Source organism: Canis lupus, chromosome 13, assembly GCF_003254725.2.
Source record: "Canis lupus dingo isolate Sandy chromosome 13, ASM325472v2, whole genome shotgun sequence".
Lineage (NCBI taxonomy): Eukaryota > Metazoa > Chordata > Mammalia > Carnivora > Canidae > Canis > Canis lupus.
In genome coordinates this window covers 17,105,798-17,128,683 of record NC_064255.1, presented here as the reverse complement: position 1 = coordinate 17,128,683, position 22,886 = coordinate 17,105,798, and the positions used below count along the sequence as shown (strand labels likewise).

Below are 22,886 nucleotides of genomic sequence, written 5' to 3'. Positions count from 1 at the left end.
ATCTGAGAGATTAGCTCCCATAGGCAGACCTACAAAGGACTTAGTATGGATCAACTATCAGTCTACAAAAGCACTTGTCATACAGAGCAATCTCATTTAAAACTTAAAAATTTGCTGTTTCCAAAAGGGATTCAAGATTACTTTAGGGTGTATCTGAAGAATCAGGTAGGATGTTGCTTCTTGGGCTAAAGCAGGTAGCACATAAGCACATAGTTGTGATTTCAATTTTTTTTTCTTTAAGATTTAATTTATTTATTCATGAGAGACACAGAGAGGCAGAGACATAGGCAGAGGGAGATGCAGGCTCCTAATGGGGAGCCTGTTGTGGGATTTGATCTTAAGAGCTTGGGATCACGACCTGAGCCAAAGGCAGCCGCTCAACCACTGAGGCACCCAGGTGCTCCTGATTTCAATTTGTGCTAGACTCAAATTATTTTATTCTCTCCCATTAGAGACAGACCATTCCAATTAAGACCCAACACTTGAAACGCATGGTAAAAGTAATTTTCATCTATTTATAGCAATATACAAGTTAGCTATTTTCTCATTTTAACTTGTTTGGGACTCCACATTAAAAAAAATTAAGCTGAAATGGTGATTACATGTTAATCTTAATTAGTTTGTACCACAGATAGACTGTACTTGGTGTTTTCATTCGCAAAAATGTTTAAACCTTTAACTCTCCTCAGAGGTTAATAAAATGAGCAAAACTACCATTGATCAAATTGAAAAATTTATTTACAAAACTTTTTTTGATTAAAAAATTCAATTCATGAAGATTAATCAAAACATAAACCCCATCAAAATTTATTACAATAATCTTCTGTAGAATTAATAGCTTAAAAAAAAACAAACTGCCAGTGAACACTGATGTAAAACTGCAATGTAAAAATAGGAACTTTACTTCTGGTAAGTAGAATAAAAGCAGATAAATAATCTTTTTCAAAGGGAAAAAATACTTGAGGGGGAAAAAATGGTATAACATGTGTAAAGCCGGAAATTTAAATACCAGCTTAGTTTCTCATTGCCAGCATGGCATTTAGATCCCAGATGAGATTTCGTAATTGATCCATAATTTGCTTCAGCTGTTGATTCTTCTGTTTGAGTTTCTGTAGAAACAAAAGAATTTATCAAAACGTTTCATGAATTACAGACCATGAAGTTAGAAGATTAAAATGTCAGAAGTCAGAACTCTAATGATCCAGACAGAAATTAAGCTAACTATTTCCTGACTGCAGAAGGTCTCAATCCTTCTCTGACCACAGGAACCCTCTGAAAGGCAGAGTGAATTCTGATTCCACCCGCAGAGGCCCCTGGCTCCAGCCCCTGCCTCCCGTTTCCACCTCCACTCTCCACCATCAAAGAAATTAAGCTAAACATTTAATTGTTATAAAGCCTAGGATAGAGGTTTTTCCAAGATGCAGTATAATGTAATGGTCAAGAGCACAACCTCTAGAGTCAGCTTCTCTGGGTTCATACTCCCCTCCTTCACTAACTAAAGATAGGAGGCCCAATTACTTAACCTCTCTGTGCCTCAGTTTCCACATCAGAACAATGGAGGTAATAATTGAGCCTACCTCGTAAGAGTTGGTAAGAGGACTAAAAGATTTGATTGACATAACCATTTTAAAATTGGGCCTGGCATATAAGTAAGCATTCAGCAAATGTTCCTCGTAGACACTAAATGAAAAAAAACTGTCAATATAGGAAATAAGGTTTAATGAAAATACAATGCCTGATGGAAGCAGTCTTTCAAAAATGTGGCAGAAGTCACTGTTTGCCCACAGCATGAAGTATGATCCACTTCTGATTGTGAAAACTGAAGACAAGTGGTGCAGTCTCTGATGTAATCTTTTTCACAACTGAGATCTGCTGGATGCCCTGAATACCCATGACCTGCAGCCCACAGCTCTTTGTATCTGGGTTTCTACTAGACCACAATTTATTAATTTCTCTTTAAGCATCTGTCCTTCAAATCCTATGTGGCAAATATCTGCTTAGGTAAAACAAAATAGAGAATTTCTGGTCAAAGTATTTACTAGTTATTATAATACTACTACTATTCCGTAATCTTTTAGAAACATTACATTAGGAAATAATATCTTTAATTAGATAATTTTGAAGATACTATATTAAAATATACTCCTGCTAAAGTAGCATATATGTTCATTATAAAGGGTCCTAAAACTCTTCGTTTTGATTTCATTAAAGAGCCAACTAAGATTAACGAAGTTATAGAAGTAATAGAAAGTAGCTTAAAGGGAGGACCAAGAAACTCTTACTAGAAAACAGAAAAACAATTTACATAGATTTTAATATTTAATATTAAATGTAATTTGTATTTGAGAAGAGAATACAGCACAGATATCAGGACACACAGTACACAGGGCATCTGCACAGTATACAGTATCATAAGGCTCACTTTAACATTGTTTTTGGGAAGGAGATACGGTTGGTATTTAGTTACTCAGTCTCCTTGTTGAGCTTTCAGATGGCCCATCTTCTGGGGTCTGTTGTCCTAAGTGTGTGGCAGTTATTTAAGCAACTGTGTACAGAATCTAATCAAATGGACCCTCATAACTAGATGAGGTGATGGGTGACCAGATGGCTGGTACCAAGCCCATAGAGTCTTTTCCATCCTAGAGACCAAGAAGTGGATGTTTGTGCCAGCAATCAAGGGTAGTAGCAAACAGAGGCAAGAAGAGTCAAGGTGCTCTCCCATATCCTGGGAGGCTGGAAACCTCAGTCCCAATTCTAACTTTGCCTCTGACTTGCTATTTCATCTTGGATAAATTCCTCTTCAGTTTTCTTATGAGATGGCATCATATAATTTATGAGGCCCCTGCCAATTCTACTTTCCATACATCCAGACTGAAAAGGACAGTTATGCAGACACACGCTGAAAACCAGTTAGGTTTATTTCAGTGAACTAATTACTGGCTTCAGAATGGTTCAGAGTCAGCTGCCCCATCACGCTGAGCCGTCGCTTGCTCCCCTAGCCATGAGAGACTACAGCTCCTGCAACGTCCGCTCTCAAACCTAACTTTTCAGGGAGAATGGAAAAGAACTACTGAGTAAGAATAAAAAGAAGAGAAACAATGTGGGTGAACTTAAAAAAAAAAAAAAAGTCTTATTTGAATTAGCACCTTCTGACATACTTTGAATATACTTACTTCTAAGTTTCAGAACTTTGGAATGGAATTCTGAGACTGTAACACTTTCTGTTCTATATTTACCGAGGGTATATTATGTACCAGGCTCTGGGTTAGGCATTGTGAGGGGAGAAAAATGAATAAGGAACAATCCCTGCCTTGAAGAAATTCTGCATCAAGGAGAAGGAAAATAATGCCCAAATGACTGGATTATATAATCTGGTAAGGGAGATGTTGTGTAACCCCCAAAGATAGAGACACTGCCTCTTATGGGTAGGGTCAGCAAACACAGGGATTAGAAAAATTGGTAGTGAGAAGAGTGGAAGGAGGATAAACTTGGGCTTGGTGGTGGGTAATAGGGACCCATTAAAATTCTTGAAGAAAAAAAATATGATTTCAACTTAAATGAAAGAGGTTAACTGGGCAAATGTGTGGGATGGATTCTCCTGAATAATTGGTCAAAAAGCTGTCCATGGAAAAAGAAGGAGCAATGATTTAAATTTTACAAACAATTGAAAACCATTATTCAAAGACCAAGTCTAGTAAAATAAGCTCACTGGTCAAATTTTCAGTATAAATTACTAGAAGGAATAAAATTATATTCTTGGATAGTTAAAAGTACACTTTAAAGTCAGTATCAAAACAGGTCTGAAGGCTTCCACAATGGATGCATCACTGGCATAAATGCATAATTTAACCAATAAGACTTTTAAATACTCATTTGGAAATACAAATTCTAATATAGTTGTTTTATTATAAAAATTAACCTCATTCTTAAGAAATAAAGTAAGAGAACTAAAAAATGTAGGGCATTTTCAAGGTAATATTCAACTTCAGGTAATAATAATTAAAAAAATATTTTAATTATATATATAATAATAGGTACAGGTAATAATAATTTAAAAAAATATATTTTTAAATTATTTATTTATTCATGACAGACACAGAGAGAGGCAGAGACACAGGCAGAGAGAGAAGCAGGCTCCATGCAGGGAGCCTGATGTGGGACTCGATCCTGGGTCTCCAGGATCACATCCCAGGCTAAAGGTGGTGCTAAACCGCTGGGCCATCGGGGCCGCCCAAAAAAACATATTTTAAGGCACTTGGAAAGTTGTTCTCAAGATGCCACAAAGTTTTCAAATTAAAAAAATTAGCATACAAGTAAGATACCTAGAGCCAAAACACATCATGACACTATCAGCAGCAAAGCTGACAGTTATGCTTATTAGTGCTTAAATTGTAAATAAATTTTCATGACATGATACAGGATTTAATATATACAGTCTTGCCCCTGATTGATTTTAACAGAGGTTGACAGCTGCTATTATCAAAATCCATCAGCTGTGCCTAATTTGTTACATTAACAGGTGAATGTGTAAGTAGAGCACTTAAAAAAATATGTTTATGTTAAGTCATGCCATGTCATTTAATATTCATATAAGGGCTGTGACCATTGGTCAAAAATGCTTTAATTTTTAAGTGCATGGACTCAATTATGTCAGCCCTGTAAAAAATACTCACATGGTTCTTCAATTTCTCCATCAACAAAACAGAATTCATTCTGATGTCCTTAAAACATATAGTCTCAAACAGGTGTTTGGTCTTTACTTGAATATTAGGGCTTATGGATTCCAGAATTATGAAGAGAAAATGAAAAGTATTAAGCCAAAAATCTGACTATTGAAACTCAGGCCATCCTATCATACCAGAATTTACATCAAATACTGATTACAAAATTTTGTACTCCCAAATTTCATGGCCTATGGTAGGTATTGGTGGCATATATACATTGTTAGAAGTCAGACAGACCACATATTAAATAGTAAACTATACCATCAATGTGGTGTTCTGTACAATTTTAAGTATACAAAGATGTAATATATTTTAAAAATGAATGAAAGTTAACTGAGCGGTGCATAAAACTACTTATTTTATGTAGTTTATTTAAAACCAAAAATACACATTGTAATAAGCTTTTGAGTATTTTTAATTGAATGCCAAGAATACAATTTTATTACTGATTATATAGGTCCATAAAACAACTTAATCGTTTAATATAAAAGCAAATGTCAATGTGTTAAAAATATGGTCTGATTTTTAAAGTATTTAAATTCCAGGTTTTTTTTTTTTTTTTTTTTTTGTAAATATCAAAACAAATGAGTACATGAAAGGAGGGTACTGCTTTGTTTCCATTAGTCTTCTGTCCTCATAGAAGACATTTATCCATTTGTGTGAAATATGCACAGTGGTAGACAACACATCTGATTCATGACAGAAACTCCCACACTTAGAATGATGACTGGCACAGAACAGGTACCCAAATATACAAATATTTTAATATTCTATTAAAAAAAAACAAAAAGCCAAGTCAAAAGCTTTCCAAATCCTAGAACAGAAAAAACAAACAAGGAAAAAAAAATTCCTAGCAGTCATTTTGCAGCTTATTCTTTTTTGTTTGTTTGTTTCCCAGTTAAATATGGCTTGTTGGTATGAAAAAAAAAATACATATATGGCTATTAAAAATTATTCATTTTAATATTCTGTATCAAATTACTTTGATGTGTATTACTAGCTCAGATTGCTGTGAACCTTAAAGCTCTCCTACTACCACCACCTAATAACTAATAACTTAAAAAAAATGTGTAACAGGGAAGAGAATTGATAAAAATAGACAAAAGGAATATAAAAATTTAAGTTTATGAATATAGATATTTATAAGTAGTTGAAAAGTTAAAGGATTTAAACTTTATTTTTTAGTAGCATCTGTGTGATTATATAATTAGATTAGGGCACCATTTTACCATCTGTAGGTAGCTATTAACAAAACATTCTTCATAGAAACATTCAGCTGTGTGAGCCATCAAGGCAGAAAGAAAAATATATCCACTGATCATGACCTTACTCAGGGTTACAAAAATGTTCTATTATATATTTTAATCTTGTAGAAGGGAAGTACAGTTGGATGAAATTGGAAGAAAAGAATAAGTAATGTTAGTAGCACTAATTATACATAACTTATTAAGAGTTAAAATATGTGTTACATTCAATTCACAATTACAATGTTTTATTTAAGAAGTTAGTTAAAAACCTCTAGATTAAAGAAATCCACTTTGCTTGGTTTTTAACTATTCTTTTCTTCTTTATTTTTTGGATTTCAGTTTGAGTTAACCAAATCTTAGTCCTCCCCTCCTCCCTTTTTCTTAAAAATCTCTCATTTACTAATTCCCTACTTCTGTTTCAAAATATAGTAATAGTTCCTAGGAAGTCAGAGGTAGTTAAGAAGCCATCAAATGAGGACTTTCCCTGCCACTCAAGATACTTTCCCCCTAAATTCTCTTTAAAAGAATAATTCCTATAGAAACATAGGGCTAAACTTTAAATTTGTTCAATTCAAACATCTAGATTCTTTCTTCTTTGTAACAACCTTCAGTTTAATGTTAACTAAAACAAGTTCTACCCCAAAGTTAGAAGCACTTAAAACAGCAAAATCATCAGATTCAATGACTTAATCAAAGAAAGAGTTCTTAAATGCCTGAAGTATAATGGGAACACAAAATCTGAATATGGGCTTTTATTCCATAAATAGACAAATCTTCAGAAATACTGTGTATCTATTCTGTGTATTGAATAAACTTGTTGCAGATAAACGCTGTGGACTAAATTCATGCGTTTATCTCTTCTTTTCCGCAAAACTTTAGTAAAATGGCAAGAGAGGAATGAAAAAGCTATAATCCTATGTGGGGAAAAATGATCAGAAAGGAATCTGTAGCAGATGCAAGGTGGTAGTTTTAGAGGAAAAGTAGAAGGAGAGTGGCAAATGACTTGGGAGGAAACTACAGCCCAGGTGGATTTAGGGACACCAGCCACTGAGAACAGGCCTGCTCCTCCATGGAGACTGGAGGCAGGTGCCAGGGCAACAGCACCAGGTGAGGCCTGGGGATTAAAAACTGGAGGAACAGCTGAAAGAGCTCCAGGGACTAGCAAGAGTCCCAGATGCACACTCCTACTCCTCATGAACAGGTGACTGAGTACTCTCTCCCTGTGCCCTGCCCCACCTCTAAGGATTAGGAGCTGTGTTTTTCTATGAAACTGAACCACAATGGCTGTAGATTCAGTGCCATCAGAACGGCAGAAGGAAAGACAAGAGCATCTTTATGTAGGCACTGGAAGATTGTTCTCTGAAGAAACTAAACAGCCTTAAAGAAAAAAAAATCCTGAGAAAATGATAATTGGGGTCAAACCCGCAAAAAAACCAACTTGCTTCCCAATCTCAACATGGTGAAGTCCACTCACAAAGCCTATTATTAGCTTTCTAGTGACTCATTCTTAAATATAAATGGCTCATGATTAAGCATCAGAGTTCATCAGGTCTTAATTTAGAGCCTCAATCTGGAAAGACAACAAAGTGAAATAGAAAGGGGTTGCAAACTATGGCACATGACCTGTTTCTATAAGGCCTGTGAGCTAAGGATGGTTTTTACATCACAGCAAAGATCTTATATGTCCCATCCCACGAAGCCTAAAATATTTATTATCTGGCCCTTTAGAGTTTGCCAAATCCTATTTGAGAAGATTATGGAAGAATACCTTCAAATTTCTGAGGGAAATTAATTTATAACATAGAATTTTATAGCCAGCCAAACTATCAAGTGGATAGCTTTGGGAAGACTAAAACTTAAGTCCTTATATTTCTTCTGAAGAAGCCCACTAATGTATGTACCTTACCAACAAGGCAATAAACCAAGAAAGAGGAAGACATGAGGCTGAGGAAACAGTGAGGCCAACAGAAGGGGCGAAGGGAGCCCTAGAACAGTGCTGAACAGCAGGCCTAGAGGGCATTCAATCCAGACCTACTGAGGAGATGGAGGACTCTGGGGAGAAAAAAAGAACCAATAAACTGCCTGATAATTTTGACTCTGTGGAAAAGCTGGAAAACAGTGCTGAGATGCTGCCCCAGATACATAATGAACCAAAAAATTTTTAAAAATTACAGAATTACTAACTCCAGTAGGACAAATAATTGTTCAAGGAAATGAGACCCCAGTTTAATATGTGGCTAAACAATAAATAATATTTATGTGCCTTAATAATACAAACACAATATTTATTGAATCCCAATTATGATATAACCGTATTGAAAAGACTGGGGGAAGAAAAGTATGTGGAGACTGGAAGTTAAATCCTAAAGTGGGGAAAGAAATTTTTTTATAACTTATCCTTCCTATCAATTATGCCCTTCCCTTAAAATTCACAAAATTCTAAATCAATAGCTAGTAGGATTTTTTGATTATATACTGTCAAAGTATTATTGTATTCTGATTATATGAAAGGTCTTTAAAAAAAAATCAAGAGTAAGTTATTCCTAAGCCATCAAATTGGAAAAGAAGAGGAAAAACTCAGAAATAAAAAGTGAAATAAAACATATATTTAGAAAAATTATACATTTCTTTATTTACACAGGCTTTTTTCCCCTAAAATATCATTAAAAGCTTTGGTAGAGAATAAACTATATATGTCATATGCTCTGCAGTCAAAGTTGCCATTATAATGCCGTTTTATTTATATACATATTTCATTGTATTTTATAATTATTACAGAGAAAAATAATAGAGCACATCTGTTGTGAATTAATGCATAGATTATCAACAGAAACATATAACACTTCTTAATGAATGCCTCATCTCTCTAGACTACCAAACACCATTTATTCTTTGAGATGTAAATTAAAAGTTCCCAATCCCCTTCTCCTTCCCTATAAATTTCTTACTGTAAGTTCTTTATACTCATTCATCAGTGTCAAATTTTGCTGGAAATATTCTTAATTTGTATTTCTCCTTTTATGAAAAAAATTAAAATTTTATAAAATCCAGCTTTTTCCTTTCTCTTGAGTTTTGATATATATTTTCCCTAAATTTTTCAATATTTTGTTTTTTCAGGTCTTATTTTCAACTCTGATATTAATTTTGACATATGGTATAATGAAAAACTAGGTAATTTCCCCCCAAAGTTTCTATTTTTAAAGACAGATTTTCCACACAATCCCTCTTCTAACACAATAAATTCTTATATACAATAGGACAAGTATTTTTCTGGCTATTATATTACTAATCTATCTATTCTTGTACCATTACTTCACAATTATTGTTTTTTATAATATTCTCTATATTACATTTTAATTTTTGAAGCAAAGAGTTCTATTTTATGGGAATTTCTTTTGATGTTTTAGTATACTCACAACAAAAAAAAAATTCCAATTTGGATCTTATTTGGATTTGTTTTTTCATTGTGCTGAGCTAAAATCTTATTATTTTATGTACTTTCAAGAGAATTCATACTCAAGACTGGTCATTTCTAGAATATTTACTGTCTATGCAAGACTTTGGTTTTTTGTTTTTTTTTTTTAATTATCCAAAACTTCTTTTACGTATCATAATAAGTTTAGTCACATATATCATTGATAATTCCTAACTACTTAATATTAGTTGTAATTATGAATAGGATTTATTTTATTTTTTTTTAGATTTTATTCATTTATTCATGAGAGACAGAAAGAGAGAGAGAGGTAGAGACACAGGCAAGGAAGAAGCAGGAGCCCAACGTGTGACTTGATCCCGGGACTCCAGGATCACACCCTGGGCCGAAGGCAGGTGCTAAACCCCAGAGCCACCCAGGGATCCCTGAATAGGATCTTATAATCGGTTTATAACACTACAAGAAAATGGTATCATTCATATTAAGTCTTTTTATCAAACTCTTATTGACTCTAGTTGTTAATCAACTGAGTTTCTTTGAACTTAACAAGTCTGAGTTATAATATTATGTACAAACTTAACAAACATGTGTATAATATTATAACCCATTTCCCAATGTTTGTTTCTATTTCCTGTCTTTTTGTTCTGGCTAGAACTTCTAAAATAATAATAAACATAGTGGTATTGGTATACAGCATCTTATTTTCGGCTCGTTTTTAACAGAATTAGTTCTGTATTTCACCCATATGAAAATGTTGGCTATTTATCTGAAATAAATTTTTTTAAGACTAATAGTTTTAAGTGTTCTTTGAATCAGTAACATTTGATTTCTATCAAATGTCTTTTAAATCTGAGAAAAAATTTTTTCCAATTTAATGCACTGATACTATGTATTATATATGTAAACTAAATTATCCTCATCTACCTCCAAAAACCCTTTCTGGCTGTGATGGATTGTTAATATCTCGATGAATTCTACTGACTAGAGTTCAGAATTTCAGGATCAGAGCTGGCAGTGGCAGGTGTGTGTGTGTTTGTGTTTGGAAGTGAATTAGTGAGACTGGTATTTACTTATTGTGCTGTTAAGTTTTGGTAATCACAGGCCATGTTTCTACCACAGAATGAACTGACAACTTTTCCTATTTCTCTTTGTTTTATGAGAACTATCTGAACATTGTCTTCTAAACTTCAAAAAATATTCAGTAATAAATGCATTCAAGTTAGGAACTTTTGCAGGATGGAAGGTGAGGTTGGCTTATTGCTTTGATAACTCTCAATTTCTTATTCCACTGTTGAGATATTCACATTTTCTGTTTGTAAATTTTTATCATTTGCTACTCCAAATATATGCTGTAAGCTAGAAAGCTAGAATTCTGTCTAGAAAAGAAAAAAGTAAATGAGTTGGTGACTCAGTGCCTATGAAGCTTTTCTAAGAGCTTTATGGCATGATTTCTGTGATCTTTCTTTTGACAATTTGGGTGCATTTCTGCTTACCTTTTTAGTTCTTGGTTATACTCTAGGTTAAATATGCCACAGAAACAACTGTGTAATTCTATAATTCAAACTATGTCTTTGAGTTACATAGATTGCCTTGCAATTCTTACCCATAATTCTGAAATATAAAGTACACAGACTAATAACTCACTTTATTCACTTCAGCAATTTCTCGCCTCTCTTCACTAGCAAAACGAGGTGGGCCAGCCCGATCGTCATTCTTTGAGCCATCTTCTTCTACATATGGAATTAGTTGCTGGGAGTGGCAGACAAGAGTTAAAAGTCAAAAACATGATGCAAAGTTTTCAATTACACTGTATGCAAAATCTTTCTGATTAAGGTTAATTTTTATGCTTTTCACCTTGGGGTATATAAATAAACTGTATTTCACGTGATGGCCTAAAATAACAGCATTAGAAGTTTATCATTTTAGTGCCTCCTAGACATTACACGTTCAGGTTTCTTTTACAAACTAGCTCTTATAAAATTAATTGTTGCATACAGTTAAATAATAGACTACCTATTCAATCAGCAAATATTTAATTTTCAGACACTGGGTGAGATACTGCAAAAATGATAAGTAAGATATGATTCCTGCCCCTAAAAACAATTACAGTCCATTTGAGATAGAACAGGCTTTCTTTCATTTATACTAGAAAGAAAAGAACTTCATGGATGTGCATTATATGAATGTCATTTACTTTATTATCTAGAACCTCAATGTTTATGCAAATTTCTAGAGGTCTTCTTTTAGTTGGGAAAAAGTTTCTCATAAGAGAAAAAAATTTATATAGTAATGAAACATCTAGCAGAATTATAATGAAATACATATGGTTTGTGATAGGGTTTATTTGAAGCTCCTCATAAACATGACAAGAGATTTCAGGAATCATTTGGTCTCTACCATCTTATATCAACAATGCAGGAATACGCTAGAGGTAAACAAATGATACAACCGGGAGTCAGTCATCTGGCCAAACTTCTTCAAATTCTTGGGAAAAATATAAACTTATCCACATCACAACCATTCTTCCTTCCTTTCCTTTCCTAATGCAGAGCTGTCCTCCCTCCTAAAGATGATTGATTTCCCTTCCTGTGTTTTGATTTCTTCATCCTCCTGTCTTCATTATTTATCTCCCTATCCCCAACCTCTCCCTACTGTTTTCTTCCTTTATAATCTAAACATGTCTGGTCTCTTTCATTTAAAGGTTCTTTTTCCTTTTGTTTCTCTCCTTTTCCCAAAACCCTTGACACCAACCCTCCTTCCATCTACTGTTTTCCTCTTTTTATCTAACCTTTTTGAAAGATTGTTATCTACTTGTTGGCTTCAGTTCCTTATTTCCTGTTTAATCTTCAACCCATTGCAATCTGACTTTTTGTGGCTAACAAACATCTCAACAAAGCTCTGCTCATATATACCAACAATTTTCCTCGAGCAAAATCTACTGGATAATTTTCCTCCTTTATTTTCCTTGACTTTCTCTCCAGCACCTGCCAATGTTGACCACATTGCTGATCTTTCTCCTATAACTTTGATCACTTCTTTCAGGCCATTTTGTAGTGTCTGTTCATCCCTTACATGCTGATCACTCAGAAAGAAAGGACTTGTCACATGAAATTGTTCTCCACATGTAGTAAGAGAGCATCCAGACCTTCCCAGCTACTTTTGTTGGCAGAGACAGAACTTGTCAACAAGGGCCACTTATAAAAATATCATATACCTAGTGAACTAAAATACATGTTACCCAAGATTAAGTTTAAGAAATAGATTTTCAAACAAAAGTGATTCCGCTAATCTAAATTAATAATGATGAAAAAGATATTTCCTCTGTAAAGAACTTATTTGAAAGCCATTTTAAGAATATTTTTACAATACTATGAAAACTCTTTCTAAAAAGAAAAGAAAAAAGAAAAAATAAAAAAAGAAAATCATGCACTAATTTAATTAAATTGACCCTGGCAGCAATAATAAACTTGCCACAAGACAACTCTTTCCTCCCAACAAAAATTCAGTACAGGCTTGGATGTTCAAATCTACAAGTTATTAACATGAAAAGACAGTACTAATTCTATGCATAAATAGCATATTTTCACCTTCTCTAATCAATAGTAAGACCAATATAGTTCAAAATCTGAAAATATTGTGAGAAGACAAAGAGAAAAGGGGGAAAAAATTACAAAGGTCTGGCATCTTACATTCACCTTCCCTCTACCCCTATAACTTGCCTCCACTGGAATGGGATCCATTCCTCCGCAGTTTTCATTGCATTTGTCATAGACCAATCTCAGCTTCCTGAAGAGAATGGAAAGTTGGCGAAGATGATCTTGTAGCTTTGCTAGCCGGTCTTGATATGTTCCAGTATGGTAAGTGACACCATTTGGCAGCTTTTCAGGCAAAACAAGAATAAGACAGATATGAAGTAACGGCAATTGAGATTTTCTGTAAGTAAAGCTAGCAAAAGAGAAATATTTTTAAAGCACTGTGTAAAAGCAAACTGTTTTTCACAATTAATCAAGGGTAATTTTAAGAATAATTCTTATTTGTTAGCTCCGTGGTGTCTGGCTTCAGTGCTGTAAACCAGCCCTAGAAAAAACTCTGATCAGCTGAGATACTTTCCCCACAAACTGTGTATTATAACTTTAAAAATAATGCCACAATTTTAATATTATTATTACATAAGGGCAGCAAGCTGCTGAACTCGAGTATGGGAAGTTAAAAATAAAATACAATTAAAAGAAAAAGAAGCAGCAATAGAAACGTCCAAAGTGATGATCAGGGCTTTTCAGCAGAAGAAAGAAACAGTATACTGCTGCTATAGCAAAATAATCTCAAAATACCTTAACTATAAGGTAATTAAGATGCTCCAGACATGCACTAAAACAGAAATCTGTCACCAAAAGTTTTACCACAAAAAGGAAATCAACAGTAGGAGAGAGAGATGCAGATCAATCTGTACTTGGGCATCATTAATAAATTATTATAATAACTGCTTATAATCATAGCTCTGTCTTGGATGCTTATATATTTTTTAATTCAGGAGTTTTATCAAAAGATGCCAAAAGTATGTGCCAAAAGGATAAAATTACAGACACATGGCGATTGACTATTATTTAGAACTTGTAACTAAATGCACCTTTTCTTGCACTGCTGAATCTCATGAACAAAATCTTCCTTTCTCTGTACATCTCTGTACATCAAAGTATTCTGTACAGCATTTTATTCCCACAATTGGATCTGTTACATTATACCATTAGAATTAACATTTAGACCATATTTTCTAGTACACAAGATGGTTTGATTACTAGCATTCACTTATATACTATCTTGGGGATTAAAGTGCCTTAAGACCAAGACACTAACTACTACCCAATAGCTAGAAGATCAGCCTTTCTAAACCTGTTTACTATTTTATTTTTTTAAACATATGAGGTAGAAATGCAAAAAAAAAAAAAAAAAAAAAAAGTGCATGGTACAGAATTTGGGAAAAAAAGAAAACAGAACACTATCATTACAAGTAGATAAAACAGTAAACATAAAAAAAGACTGGAAAAACCTACACACAGTTGATAAAAGATGCAACAGGGAGATCTGCTTGAATAACTTATTTTTTTCTTTTCTATCATTTTCAAATTTCCTGCAGTGTCACAGTTTGAAAGTTAAGGAGATGGATCTTCTGAAATTATTTGAAATCAGTTCAGAAATTCTCAAGCATTAAAACACTCTGAGGCCAGTATCTCCAAGAAACATTATAAAATATCAAAGGCTGAATCAGTTAAAACTTTTATTTTTTAAAATATTTTATTTATTTATTCATGAGAGACAGGAGAGAGAAAATGAGAGAGAGAGACAGAGACAGAGACAGAGGCAGACACATAGGCAGAAGCAGGCTCCGTGCAGGAAGCCTGATGTAGGACTTGATCCCAGGACTCAGGGATCACGCCCTGAGCCAAAGGCAGATGCTGAACCATTGAGCTACCCAGGCGTCCCAGTCAAAACTTTTAAAAAAATGCATGACAAGTTCATCCACCAAAAGGCGTTCAACTAAATACAATGTAGGATTTCTCATGAACTTTCACAATCAGAGAAAAGTTTTAAAGGATCCTTGCTTTCCTGTTTGGGTGATAATAAGTGGTATAATGATTACATCTTGCATAAAGAAGAATTATACCTTTACCTGTATCTATATTTATTAGGTTTAATACTTGGCCCATATCTTCTACTTTGTGAAGACTGTAAGTTATTCACATTTATATCCTGTATTTTGTATAGTGCACATCCATGGAAGAAGGTTTTAAAGTACAGTCTGAATTATTTTACTTCAGTGATTTTATCCATAAGTCTGTACTTAAGATTCACTAAGAACTGTGTTATGTAAAATAAGTAAATCCTTTCATAAAGAAAAACAAAATCCTTTGAAATGCAAAGAACACCCTCTACAAGTTCACCCACTCAACCAAGTTTGGGTATTTTCAATTTTTTTTTTTTAAATTCATTTATGATAGTCAGAGACAGAGAGAGAGAGAGAGGCAGAGACATAGGCCGAGGGAGAAGCAGGCTCCATGCACCGGGAGCCCGATGTGGGACTCAATCCCGGGTCTCCAGGATCGCGCCCTGGGCCAAAGGCAGGCGCCAAACCGCTGTGCCACCCAGGGATCCCAGGGTATTTTCATAGATAGCATCAGATTCTCAAAGAAGGGAAGATTTAATTCCTTCTAAAAATTCCTGCATGCTTTTCATGTGTCAGGCAGTGTTCTAGAAGCTACAGGAAGTAGTGAACATGAGAGAGACAAGGTTCCTCTACCACAGAATATAAGTTGTAATAGCGCCTAAGATCTCTTGGTATAAATCCACAGTATACATGTTTAGCTGAAAAGTTCATCAGTAACTATCTCACTCTTGAATGAAGAGTGAGAACTACTCTACTCTACTATCTACTAACGAAGATCTGTAAATATATGATCATACCCTTTGACACCAGAAAGGTGTTCAACTAAATTCAACATCCGTTCTTAAAACAAATATAAAACACAGAGTAAAAAACTTCCTAGCACTATAAAATACCTTTATCTCGGTTAAAAGGTCAGCACCAAGATTAGTGTGGGAACATTAAAAACCTCATCACTGAAGTCAGGAACAGAATAGGAAGTCTACTAAGAGCACTAATACTACTAGTGAACACTGTTCTGGAGGCTCTGGCCAAGCCAACTAGAAAAAAAGAAAACGTTTTGAAACATTAAAAAAGGAAGTAACATAATCATCAGTATTTATTGATATGATATAAATGATATGATACAGTGCTACAATCAACGAAAGTAAAGAGTGGGAACAAAATAATATAGAGAAAACAGCTTTACTTTCATATATGAAAACGAAAATGAGAAAGGAAAAAGACCCCATTTATAATAGCAGCCATAAAGATAAACGGTAGATTTAAAAATTTCAAGATATAGATGAAAACTTAAAATTCCTCACAGGGACACACACAAAAATATATTTGTGTTCTTAGTAAGACTCAACATCACTCTGATGTAAAGTCTCTCTATGTTAAATCAACCTAATAAAAGGCTAACAGGTTTTTCTCAGAACTAATCAAGCTGATTCTAAAATATGGGTGGAAAAATAAATAAGGACATCCAGGGCAATTTTAGAAATAAGTGTAAACAAACTATGGAGTCACAATAAATCTAAGATAGTTTGGGATTACTACGTAAAAGGCAGCCAAATGGAATAGAGCATCCAGAAACAGACTTGTTTGTATAAAGTAGCATGGAGGAATGAAAAAGAATTATTCGCCCTTTTTGGAAAATGTAGGGCTGGGGCCATACCTCACACTTTATAGAAGGATAAATTCCATATGGGTCAAAGTTTTCTATGTAAAATTGAAACAAAACCCAGAGACCTTCCTGATTTTGAAGTGGGAAAGTTCTTCCTAACTTGACACACAATGTGAAATCCTAAGAGACTGATAAATTCAACTGCCTTAAAAAGTACATACGTATGCCAGAACTTCCGTAAGCAGGGCCCAAGCGCAGACGACAGACCAGGGAAAAGAAATACTCGCAAGTTCTATCACACAGATCAAGTTTTTCTAATATGTCATAGCCAAATCGATACACTGAGGGAGAGGTTAAAGAAGACGCCCCCAAAAGGGCAAATAATATGAACAAGCAGCTAGTAGAAAAGGAAATATAAATGATTCATGAATATACGAAGAGACGCTCAAACTCATTCAAACTAGGAGAAACATAGAGTAGATTTTCTCCTATCATGTGATCAAAGGTTCAGAAATAGAACCTTGCTGTCAGAGCCCAATTGTTGGTCTTGGTTAGGACGTGGTAGCATAAGGTGGCACAATGCTCCGTGGAGGGCAATTCATCGAAATTCATCTAATTACAGAAGCACAGAACCACTTCTAAGAATTTATCCTACAGGTATACTTGCACATTTATGTAGGAGGTTATTCATTGCAGTATAATAGTGAGATTAAAAGCAACCCAAATGCCGAGAGAACTGTTTGAATAAATCATAGTATTTCCATGCAGTGTATTCCTGTATATACACCTTACAAGGAAAAGGAAATATATTCTGTACAGATATGAATAAACTCCAAAATATACTGAGTGAAAATAGGAAGGTGCAAAGTGTTGTGTATAATATACTGTTATTTGTGAAAAAAGGGGGAAAATGAAAGAACAAACATGCACATTGCCTTAAATATGCATAGAATATCCGGAGTTATACACAAGAATAGTAATAAAAAGCATTAACATTCACTGCCTGTGGAAAGGGGTTGTTTGTTAGATAGCTAGCAGACAGGGATGGGAGAGATATCGTTCACTGTCATGTCCTCTTTTAATTTCTGAATTCTGAATATATTAAATATTAGTTTTTTTAAGATTTAAAGGATAACAACAACAACAACAAAAAAAACCCTTAAAGGATAACAAAACCAAAGCAGTTATTTTCTTACGCAGGGAATCTTAACCTGGGACCTAGCAATCCTTGAATAAAATTCCCCCTCATATTTTTTTCACCCTTAAGCTTTACTCAGAGCATATACATGTACATTTTTCTCAGAAGAGAATCTATACTTTTCATCAAATTCTCAAGAGACTAATGGAGACCTTATAAATAAGGAACCACTTCTCTAAAACACTTAGAAATAATCTCAGCAGTTTGTATTTATGGCACTTCATCCTTCTGGATTAATAATATAGAAAACAATTTAAAATTTTTTAATACTTCAAAAAAGGTATTAAGAACTAACTAGATTACGTATGGTCCTGGTTTGTGCCACTTCTTCCAATGATTGGGTTATGAAGGATCATGTTGTTGTTTCTTTTTTTGAGCCAATTATGGCATGCCTGAAAGGGTCTTACATGAATTAAACCACGGAATTCACAAAATAAGAGGCCCAACGAGGGTGACTGGGTGACCGGCACTGAGGGGGGCACTTGATGGGATGAGGTGTTAATGCTCTATGTTGGCAAATCGAACTCCAATTAAAAAAAAAAAAAAAAGAAAGAAAAAGAAACACATTAAAAAAAACCCTCAAACCAAAAAAAAAAAAAAAAAAAAAAAGAAGAAAGAAAAAAAAAAGAGGCCCAATGAAATAACTATCATAGTCCCTCACAAATTGGTTTTGAATATATGTCCAAATGTAATCTAGTTATTGATTATATATTTTCGAAAGACTTTGGCTCTTTTAGTGTAGGTCTTGAGTGTGTATTATATCTCTGTTAATTCTATACAAAGTGTTTGACAGCATGTTAGTATTATAAAGAGATTAGTAGGAAGAACTACTAGGTATGTGTCATGTTTGGTAAATTCTTCTCTTTAAGCCTATTTCCTTAACTGTAAAATAAGGATAAAAATATGTCTTAGAACTGTTTTTACAACGGTGTGCCTGACCAAGAAAGTACTTGATAAATGTTAGCTGTAAGATCTATTAGTCCTAATTCAGTACCTAGTGTATAGCAGGGTAAAAATAAATATTTACTAAATTCTAAAAACCATTTAATCCTACTTTAATCATTTTTAGATATTAATTTTTAAAACTACTGCCAACAATTTCATGTCTTCTCTGATTCCCTCTGTATTGTGTTTCACACTGGCACATTGATATGGTGAAGAGATTTCCGTGTACCTGAATTACCGTTATAGTGCACCGACTGAAATCAGAGTTCTAACAGTGTGAAGACCAGGTTTCAGATTTACCCTATCACTGACTAGCTTTGGACAAGTCACTTCACCTCTTTAGCAGAACCCTCATAAAATAAGAACGATACCCACATCACAGAGTAGTAAGATAAGCAAGCATTAAAATTAAGCAGTAAGATAAGCAAAATGGTACTGGAACAACTGGATATCCAAATGACAAAAAAAAAAAAAAATGCACTTGAATCCACATTTATGATACTATACAAGAAAATATACTCCATGTGCATCACAGACCTAATCCTAAAACTATAAAACTTCCAGAAAAAAAAAAAAAAGACAGGAGAAAACATTTGTCCCTTGGGTTAGGCAAAGACTTTTTAGGTACAACACCAAAAGCAAAATCTGTAAGAGAACAAATAGGTAAGTTCGATTCCATCAAAGTTTAAAATACCTGTTCTTCCAAAGGCCATGTGAAGAGAATGAAAAGCTACAGACTGGGAGAAAGAATCTGCAAGCAAAAGGACACATACCAACAAGCACGGTCAGGAGGAGGAGTACCTGGGGCCCTCCAACACTGCTGATGGGAATGGAGAATGGGGCAGCCACTTTGGGAAAGCTTCTCAAACCCTAGTTATTTGCCATATGACCCAACAGTTCCACCCTAGTTATTTGCCATATGACCCAACAGTTCCAGCATCTATCCACTCAAAAGAAATGGAACGTGTTCACACAAACATTTGCAAAGTAAATATGCATAGCATTACTTATAACGTCTCCAAAGGGGAAACAGCCCAAATACCCATCAACAGATGAACAGTCAAATTCTAATTTATTCACACAATGGAGCACTATTCAGCAATCAAAAGGAATGAACTATTGATATGAACTATATGATACATGCTGAACCAAAGGAGCCAGACAAAAAAAACAAAAACAAAAAACCCCACAAAAACCCCCAAAAACAAAACACAAAAACTACATAGTGTAGGATTCTATTTATATGAAACTCTAGAAAACGCAAACCAGTTATGGTGCCAGAAAGCAAATCGGAAGTTGCCTGAGGATGGAAGGCCAAAAGCAAAGATTTCTTTTTTCTTTTTTTAATTTATGATAGTCATACAGAGAGAGAGAGAGAGAGAGAGAGAGAGGCAGAGACATAGGCATGAGGGAGAAGCAGGCTCCATGCACTGGGAGCCCGACGTGGGATTCGATCCCGGGTCTCCAGGATCGCGCCCTGGGCCAAAGGCAGGTGCTAAACCGCTGTGCCACCCAGGGATCCCCAAAAGCAAAGATTTCAAAGGCACCTGAGGAAACTTTTTTTGGGGGTGTGGATGATGGTTTCTTTCTTTCTTTCTTTTTTTTTTTTAAAGATTTTATTTATTTATTTATGAGAGATACACAGAGAGAGAGAGGCAGAGACACAGGCAGAGGGAGAAGCAGGCTCCATGCAGGGAGCCCGATCGGGGACTCCAACCGGGGTCCCCAGGGTCACGTCCTGGGCTGAAGGTGGTGCTAAACCGCTGAGCCACCCGGGCTGCTGGGATGATGCTTTCCTAAGCAATATATACGTGTGCCAAGACTTTATATATAAATGTCATTTTAATGTACGTGTGGCAGTCATACCAAAAATAAAAATGTCTAACAAAACTGGTTAGCAGAATCTGAAGTCTTCAGCTCCTCGAACCCTCTGAAAGTCTTTCTGCTTGAAAAAGAGGTGGAAAGTTAAGGCAGTCTAAGGAGGTCAACACAGTGAGAGGGCCACCTCTTTGCCCCGAAAGGGACAAGAGTTTGCCCAGGGAACTAGAGAATCCGGTCGAAGGTAGAAAACGAGGCTGCGCGTTTCTAATGGCTGAGTAATATTCCATTGTATTCGTAGACCACGGCTTCCACGTGGAGGGGCCTGGAGGGTATTGTGCTGAGTGAAGTCAATCGGTGAAGGACAAACAACATTATATGGTCTCATTCATTTGGGGAATATAAATAATAGAGAAAGGGAATAAAGGGGAAAGGAGAAAAAAGTGAGTGGGAAATGTCAGAGAGGGAGACAGAACATGAGAGACTCCTAACTCTGGGAAACGAACTAGGGGTGGTGAAAGGGGAGGAGGGCGGGGGGGTGGGGGTGACTGGGTGGCGGGCACTGAGGGGGGCGCTTGATGGGATGAGCACCGGGTGTTATGCTAGATGTTGGCAAACTGAACTAAAAAAAAAAAAACTAAAATAAATTAAAATAAATAAAAAAATAAAATAAAATTAAAATAAAAAAAAAAAGAAAGAAAGAAAGAAAACGAGGCCGCGGCCCTTGTGAAGTCGCCTGGGGAGCGTCACCTGTGTGCACATCACAGAGTCCCGGGGGGGCGGGGGCGCGTCCCCGGGGACACTTGGAAGGTAAGCGGGGCGACGCGGTACCGGAGGTCGCCCAGGGAGCCCCGCCGACGCCCAGGCCCCACCGCCAGGCGACGACGGAATCGGCTCCCGTTCCGGGCGGGAGCGCCCCGCCTCCCCTCGCACCTGCATGTTCCTTAGGAGCTGGAAGATCTCCATGGTGCGGTACACGATGTCCTGCACCGTCTCCTGCCCGATTCGGCACAGGGACGCGGTGTTGACCTCCCGGGCGGCCTGCTGGGCCTGGGGCCCGCCGAACGGCCCCGGCGCCATCCCCGACGCCGCCAGCGGAGGGGTGGACATGGCGAGGCTGCGGCCTCAGGCCGGCGGGGCCGAGACCGGGGTCAGGGGGCCGCCCGCCGCCGGTGCCGCCGGCCTCCGCCGCGGAAGACGCCGACGAGACTCCGGCGGCCCGATTTCAAAACAGCGCCCGGGACTTCCGCCCACCGTGACGTAACACGTCACCGTAGCGTCAACGGGGACCGCCCCCCTTGGTGGCCCCTGGGAACCTAACCTCGGCGCCAAGCCGGCCGCGATTGGGCCGGACGCCCGGGTGGGGCGGGACGGAGGAGTCGAGTAGCCAATCAGCGGCTGCACCCCAGCCAGGGGGCGGAGCTCGTGCTGTGAGGCCCCTGGGGTCTTCTCCCGGGTTCTTTCCTAGGGTCTCGCCCTGTCCCTGGAATTCCTCCAAGAGCGCCTAGTCTGTGTTAGTTTGCTTGCGGAGCTTGTACTCGCGACGAGGCTTGCAGTATTGCTATCCTTTTGCAGCCAGGAAGCAGACTCAGAGGGACTAGTTTGACTTGTTTAGTCGCATGCACCTTGCAACTGGTAAAGCTGGGGTTTGAGTTTAGAAAACGGAATTCCTGGCCCTGCAGGCTTCACTGTAACCCGATACGGACTCTTCCTTTGCTCTTGGTCCCTGCTCAAATGTTGGTTTATTCGAAAAGCTTGCCTGATCACCCTATATAAAAATAACACTACACTCCCTTCCCCCCTCCCCCACCGCCCTACCTACTTTTCTGACTTTGACACTTATTACTGTCCATGTTCTGTATAATTTTCGATTTCTTTACTTTTGGATTTCCCCTCACCTTATAATAAAACGCAAACTCCATAAAAACAGACTATGCAAAAATAAAAAAATAAAATAAAACACAAAAAAACCCAGACTAATTATATTCTCAGCACCTAGTGATTGGCGTATAAAAGATGCTCAATAGCTACATGTTGGGTGACATAAATATAAGAAAACATAAAGTCGTTCTACCACCTACCTCCTACTGCCCGTATCTAAAGTAGGGGTTGGGGGCAAATGAAGAATGTGAAAAATAGTGATAGGCCCAAAAGTATTGCATTTTAAAAAGTATCTGAACACTCCATTAGTAAGGGCTTTATAAAGGAAATGGTAACTAAAAATTGTACAGGAGCCTTTGTAGAGATTTTAAA

General features: G+C 36.4%; 1 protein-coding gene across 1 annotated transcript; it reads right to left on the bottom strand.

The window, feature by feature from the left end:
- Positions 1–720: 720 nt before the first annotated feature.
- MED30 (mediator complex subunit 30) lies at positions 721–21,875 on the bottom strand. The gene is made up of 4 exons (XM_025450832.3): positions 21,567–21,875; positions 13,124–13,282; positions 11,049–11,153; positions 721–1,109 (listed from the first exon to the last, which is right to left on the bottom strand). The coding sequence occupies exons 1-4, from the start codon at positions 21,741–21,743 to the stop codon at positions 1,014–1,016; spliced, it is 537 nt and encodes a 178-aa protein (XP_025306617.1). The 5' UTR covers positions 21,744–21,875; the 3' UTR covers positions 721–1,013.
- Between the last annotated feature and the right edge of the window lie 1,011 nt (positions 21,876–22,886).